This window comes from Hipposideros armiger, unplaced genomic scaffold, assembly GCF_001890085.2.
Source record: "Hipposideros armiger isolate ML-2016 unplaced genomic scaffold, ASM189008v1 scaffold_28, whole genome shotgun sequence".
Lineage (NCBI taxonomy): Eukaryota > Metazoa > Chordata > Mammalia > Chiroptera > Hipposideridae > Hipposideros > Hipposideros armiger.
In genome coordinates this window covers 2,468,286-2,475,444 of record NW_017731378.1, presented here as the reverse complement: position 1 = coordinate 2,475,444, position 7,159 = coordinate 2,468,286, and the positions used below count along the sequence as shown (strand labels likewise).

At 41.9% G+C, this 7,159-nt stretch overlaps 1 protein-coding gene across 2 annotated transcripts in view; it reads right to left on the bottom strand.

The window, feature by feature from the left end:
• Window positions 1–3,053: 3,053 nt before the first annotated feature.
• The window catches only part of SCD (stearoyl-CoA desaturase), a 21,526-nt gene continuing 17,420 nt past the window's right edge, over window positions 3,054–7,159 (bottom strand). Inside the window, exon 7 of one of the 2 annotated variants that reach the window (XM_019636496.1) lies at window positions 3,054–7,076. In XM_019636496.1, coding sequence (XP_019492041.1) covers window positions 6,959–7,076 — 118 coding nt within the window. In that variant the 3' untranslated portion in view covers window positions 3,054–6,958. The other variant, XM_019636497.1, reaches the window with a different exon arrangement.

Sequence of the window (7,159 nt, the reverse complement as noted above, 5' to 3'; positions counted from 1 at the left end):
GAGACTTGACAAGAATGGCATCAGTCTCCATCTCTAGTCTTAATCCTACCACACCCTGTGTACTTCAAGCAAAAGGACTCGGTTGCTGCAACGTACTTCATGTTTTAGTTCATTCTGTTCTGTTGGCACTGTCCCTCTCCCACCCCACACCTGTGAAAATTTCTATCCATCAGTGGATTCCAAAGCTACTTTCTTCGTAAACCCTTCCCTGATGTTCCCTACTACAAAACCCTCCTCCCCTTTGTGCCTTATTGGTACAGAAAATATTTTGCCATGTATCATAGTTACTCAGACAAGTGGCTTACGCTTTCACTCCCCAAGAGGCTACAGACTCCTTGAAGGTAAGGACTATGACACAATCATCTTTGTAACAATGACTTCCTAAGTCAATACACCTTTGTTGAATTTAATTGGTTTATTTAAGATAGCTCAGAAGGAACAATAGTCTGTGGCTGTGGACCTGTGGGCTGTTAAAAATGAGGGTTTTAAATTATGATTTTGAACATATAAACCCAGTAAATTGCTCAGCTTACGTTTATAAGTCCTAGGAGAAAAAAGCGGGTTCCCCGAACACCAGGTCCCGCCCTATCATCACTTCACTCACCTCCTCTGGAACATCACCAGCTTCTCGGCCTTTAGGTCAGACAAGTCTAGCAAAGCACCCTTCTCTTTGACAGCTGGGTGTTTGCGCACAAGCNCATGGCAGCCCAGCTCCAGGTCGAGCTGTTGTTCACCATCTTAGCTGTAGAGGGCGCAGCGTCACTGGCCCTCATGTGGGATCCAAACTGGGGCCCTGCTGCTCAGAGCTGGCGTCCCAAGCCAACTCCTAACCAACACACCACTCGGCCAGCCCCTCAACCTCATTCTTTTACATGTGGATTTCCAGTTATCCCAACTCCATTTATTGAAAAAACTATCCTCATTGAATTGTCTAGGCATCTTTGTCAAAATCAATTGACTATAAATGTATGGGTTTATTTTTATACTTTCAATTCTATTCCATTGATGTATATGTCTTTCCTTATGCCAGTACTACACTATCTTGATTACTGACCTTTTGAAGTAATTTTGAAATCAGGAAATGTGAGTCCTCCAACTTTGAGCTTCTTTTTCAAGTTTTTTTTGGCTAGTCTAAGTCCCTTGAATTACTCTATGGATTTTAGGATCAGCAGTCAACTTCTGTAAAAAAAAAAAAAAAAAAAAAAAAAAAAAAGGGCAGTTAGAATTTTGGTAAAGATTGCATTGAATCTGTAGATCAGTTTGAGTAGTATTACCAACTTAACTCTTCCAATCCATGAACATGAGATTTCTTTCCATTATGTAGGTCTTCTTTAATTTCTTTTAATAGTACTTTGTAGTTTACAACCTACCATTCTTATGCACTTCTTTTGTTAGACTTATTCCTATTTATCTTATTCTTTTTGATGCTGCTATAAATAGAATCCTTTTAACTTCATTTACATATTTATTATTCATTGCTAGTTTATAGAAATACAATTGATTTTTGTATAATGATCTTATATCCTGCAACCTTGCTGAACTTATTAGTTCTAATAGTTTTTGTGTGTGTGTGTGTGTGTGTGTGTGTGTGTGTGTGTGTGTGTACTGTAGGATTTTTTTATATACAATGTCATGTCATCTGCATATAGAAAAAATTTTACTTCTTCCTTTTCGATCTGGATGCCTTTTATTTCCTTTTATGCCCAGGCAGATTTTTTTTTTTTAGGGACTATCCTGGTTTTTCCTCTAGGAAAGGAGAAAACAGGTGGCCATTGGACATCAGGAATTTTATTTCTGTGCTCTTACCCACTATTTTCTTAAATTACTTTTTACTCTTTGTCTCATGGTTAAATCTTGATTATTAAGTAGAGCCTTAACCTCTTTATATTTTCCCATACAAAACATGTAAAAAATAAGAGGTTATTACTTTGCCTTCTAAGTTCTCTTATTTTACAACTCACCCTTATAGGTAAACTCATACTTACCCCCTTTTCCTCTCAATCTTGGTTTCAACTGAACAAGTTCTAAGAACTCTTCCTTCTTGGAACATTTACAGATAGGAATAAAAGAACCAGCACCATGATGGAATAACCAACATGAAATACAGATTGCCTGGAGGAAGTACAGAAGCATGTTTAATCAGAGGGAGGACAACAAAGCAGAAACTTGGAAGAAACAGCGCAGTTATAGAACTGAAAAAACCCCAAAACAAAGCAAAAAACAGAAAGTCCAGCCTGAACATTTACCATCAACTTAAGTTATTAAGGTCTGGCAAGGCCTCAATGAATATAGACTTGATTTTGGATACCCAGAATCACTCTGAGAGGAGCTTGCTTCTTGTCCAAGGTAAGGGCAACCTTACTTTAGAAAGTGAGGGGAGCTGGTTCTAGGAAACTCTTAGAAGCCTAGGTATCGTCGAGGTGGCTCCTGTTGGAAGATGGAGCTTCTTCAAACTGTTAAAAAGCCTGCCTTCTCTTTTCCACACGAGGATTCCCAGATTAAGTAGTAAAAGCTCGAGCCTTTTTCCACGTTAGGATCATGAAGTCCTCTCTGTTCCAGGAATTTATAAACCTTCCTTTGGACTGTTTTTTCTTTCTTCCTGCTGTTGTTAATCAGCATTTCTAGGAAGCTACTTTATTTCGGGGCGGGACTACATTTCAGAGGAATGGCTTAGGATGCCCCACCTAGGGTGCAAGGTAAAAAATTGCTTTCCCAGAGAGCATTCTTCCTGCTACTAACTTCCTCTTGGGTCCATGTGACCATGTGGCACACAAGAGATCTGGCATTTCCCCAGGTCAAGGTATCAGCTGGTGTTAATGTGTTTGGTTTGATGGCAGCAGACTTCTGGTTTCCTGCTGCCAAGGCTGAATTTAACCTAAAGTTACCCTTAGGAAGGACAGGACAGGTTACTGGGGTATATGAGTCAGCCATTGTAACTTTTGCTTCTCTTTTTTACTCTTAAAGGTACAGGAACAGGACCTAGGTGGTGTGGTGAACCATAAAGATAAGTTCCAGGAGACTCTGAATCGTAGCAAAATAACTCCCAGACACAATGCAATCAAATTCACTTTTATTATGAACAAACACAATCTCAGATCAGTACAACTAGCTTCAGAATTATTAATAGAAATTATTCCAAAATTATTCTTAGGTCACAAATAACTACTATCCCACATAAAAAAGGAAAAATCCCATCCAATCAAGGAAAAGGTATCCTGTGTATGTTTCCATGGCAATGAGTTTATGCATTCTCAAATTTTGTCTGGTTAGTTATCCACCACTTATCCAATGGACTTATTCAATTCCTCAGAGAGAACCATATAGATTAAATGATAGCATCTGGGACACATGATTCATGGTGGACACAAGTTCATGGTGGATACTGCTACTATAAAAATATTCAGGACTTAAGAGAATTCCTCTGCTGAAGGATCGATCCCAAACTGCTTTATAAAAAGCATTAGTCACGCCTCAAAACTGCCCTTTGAGGTAGGTCAGTATTATTATTTCCATTTTAACAGAAGGAAAAGTGAGGCACATTATAGTTAAGTGACTTGCCCAGGGTCACATAGCAAGTCAGTGGCACAGTGGTAAGAGAGGCCTTGGCCTTAACCACCCGCGTAACATTGACATCTTGCTTTCTTTAACCTTTCATGCTGACCCACTTGCGCTACACTTACAGAGAATACACTCAGGATACTAGCAAACCAAGGAGAAAAAGTTTCCATTTTAAATGTTACAACCATCTTTTAATCTAAACAAAATTACAAATCAAATACATTCAAATGACTTCCACCCTCCATCAAATGTGGGCACTTAATAATAAACACAGCCCTAAGAAAAATTTCCAAAATGAAGCCCAGAAAGGAATCCTGCAAATAGCTGTACTGCTAATTCTCCAGCCAGGCCCCCTTTTCTACCAGCCACTTCTGCAGGCTTTCAGGTACAAAGGAACTCCACAGAGTGAGGAGGGAGTGAGAGCAGGCTCATAAGCAACACTGATTAGAAAAGATGTAAGGCACCCAAATAAGTTGTCAGCACACCCCCAAAGCAAAGACTGTTAGAAATTCAGACTTGATCAGATCTGAGTTTCTGGATCATTAACGCACCCTTTGAATTCAGCTTTAGAAACTTGAAAAGTGTTCCTTATTTAGCAGACCCCCCCCCCACACACACACACATCTTCATATACAATGGGGCTCTCCGCCTGAGGACCCTGTCCAGCCTTGTATAGGGGTCACGGTGTGGATCAGATCCATGGAACATGATTAGAATAGAAAGATAAAGTTGTTTTTGATCATAAATTATAAAGCAGGCATCTGATGACCTGTGAAATTAAAACTATCCAACAAGACATTTCCAAGGGACAGGTCAGCAGATCGAAACTACAGTGATCTTCCATTAGATTCTTTTCTACTGAGAAGAATGGCTCAAAAGACAAAGACGCTGTTAGTGCAGGCTTACTCCTGTAGCCTCTATCTATTCAGTTAATACAGGAGGAACGGCCCTCCGCCCTTCCACCATTGGGCTCAACAGTAGAGAGAGCATTTGGTATTGTACATTTCCAATCTTGATAGAGTAAAGCCAGGCTTCTTCATTGATGACTGAGGTACAGAGACAGGAGTGGTCCAAGGTTCTCAGAACACCGATGTTGGTTTGTTTGTTTTGTTTTGTTTCCTCTTCTATACTATTATCTGCCCTAGGCTGTATTGTGGGGAATGCTGGTTAGTTTGCTGGACAGAGACGCTGTTCAGCAAAGTTCATGGCATCTCAGCCAAAGCTTTAGTGTCCCCTGACTCCAGGGAACAAAAAGGGCCCCCCTTTCGAGTGAGGCACTTTGGAACTTGCCTTTGCTTCTTGTGCTTCCCAGCGATGGCTAGGCTCCCTCCTACCTCTACCAGCACTGTACTGTCAGCTGGGAGCACGGACTAAAGCTGGGCAGGGTGGCTGAGCAAGCAGGGGGGAGTCTAGCATGCTCTCTGGTTCTGACCCAGACACAGGAGACTGAAAACAAACTCTTTTGCTCCTGGCTGGCTCAATGGCATGACACAAATATTTGGCTTGGCTGTGCCTCATGAGAGAGAGTGCCTGAGCCAGGGATGTTTTTCGTAGGGTTTGCCAGCCTTGTCTTGAGTCATCAGCGTGGCAGGGGAGTACAGGGGTGTAGGTGGAGAGGCTCTGGAGGCCAAGTGAAAAGTGGCAGCTAGCTCAACTTTATAAAGAGAAACAGTGGTTCAGTGACCCTGAGCATGCTGTCTGCAGGAGAGGGAGCTGCCTGGACAGCATTAGCCATCACTGCTTCTGAAAACACACAAAGGAGGCTGCTTGTCCAGAGAAAAAAGAAAACATCAGGGAAGAGATATGACCGTCGGAGAGAATGGACAGACAGGGTAGAGCCAGGAATTGGTAATCAGGGTAGTTAAGAGACCCCCTACCTGCCCTCAGGCAATCCTATACTTTAGGCTCCATGTTAACAGAGAAGGAATGAGTGAAAGAGTCTGACACGGTGGGGGAGCAGCCTTCTAGTTTTTACTCATTCCCAGGAGAAATAGAACTTAATGAATGAACCTAACATCTAACTTGTTTGAATAACCAGCTTTCCGATTAGGACACCCAATAACTTACTCAGTAACCTTCCGAATCCAAATCCCCAAGCAACGTGTCCTCAAAGTCCTTCTTCTGTGAAGTTCTCTCTTAGGAAGTAGTGCCTACAGACCCTGTTCTTTAAACTCTCTATCTTTTGTCCTGCAGTGAGGGGAAAGTAGACAACCCACCTCACTCCTCCTCTTCTTCAAGCATCCCTCTTTTGGAGAGAAATACTCTAAGTGAATTAATATTCCAAGCAAAGTATATCTCTCTCTCTCTATATTTTTATGTTTGACCCAGCTCCACCTCCTAAAATCCTTTTTTTGGAATGCTCACCACTAGACCGATGCATTCCTTTTTCGGATGTCTGGAAATACTGTAGCCACCTTATTACTATGAAGGGAGCTGATGGTCAGATGGCAGAGCAGAAAGATGAAAGAATTTTGATGGTTCTGTGAGCTGCTGGATTTACTAATTTTGGAAACCACCAACATCAAGACTTCTGATTCTATGAAATAAGAAATCTTCTTGTTATTAAAGAAAAAAAAATCCTTCTCCAGCAAAGACCACTTTTACTACAAACTAAATGCTTCTTCTTTATCTCCAGCCTAAATTCTATTGGGACACTGAGATTTGCTTTTGTGTTCTAGCATTGCCAAGCTCCATGGCCATCCCCTGCGTAGAGTCGAGAGAAAGAAAGCGTGCTGTGTGGTGGGGCTTGACATCTCCCTGGGCAGGCAGCCGTACGTCTGATCACAGCAGGAGCTTCCTCTTGCTTTTCCCCCCAGCTCACCCCAGCCTTATCATATCACGCATATTAACTCTCTCCTCTGACTATCTGCCTGATTTACAAGCTTTGTGCCACATGAAGTTGTTTTTCCATTCTATCTAGCAAAAAGCCTGGACTAAAGATAATTAATAGAGGACTTCCCAGGTTTTATCATCTCTATAGCTTGACCCACCTACTCAAGCCAGCTCAAGGAAAGTTATCTGGGGCAAAAACCCATTAGTTTTGGATGACAGAAAGGTTGTCTAGGCTTCAGAAGCTGGACACTCACCAATGACTCACCAGCTTTTTGCCTGGGAGGCAACGAAGAGGAAGAGACAGGAAGGTGATAGGAACGAAGCAAAGAAAAGGACAATGGGTCTAGAAGACAGAGAAGAGAAGAGGGAAAAGAAGCATATCCGCTTAGCATCAGGAAGGCAGAGTTGTTGGCTTTCAATACTTTTGCATTTTAAAAGAATACTGTACTGGAATGAGTTAAGGTCATCATCTTTAGCATCCTGGTAGCATTATTCAGTAGTTAATATAACAGAACAATAAACCTCTGCCTGGCTGGCTTTTGGAAAAGGAACCCGAGGGACCCAAAATTCAGCCACTCTTGTAGCTTCCATCTCCAGTTCTTTTAGCTCTGGCCAAGACGGCCTCCTTGGATACTTTCTTCCGGTCATAAGCCAGACCAAGGGCAGCCATGCAATCGATGAAGAATGTGGTCAAGTTGATGTGCCAGCGATACTCACTGGCAGAGTAGTCAAAGGGAAAGGAGTGGTGGTAGTTGTGGAAGCCTTCACC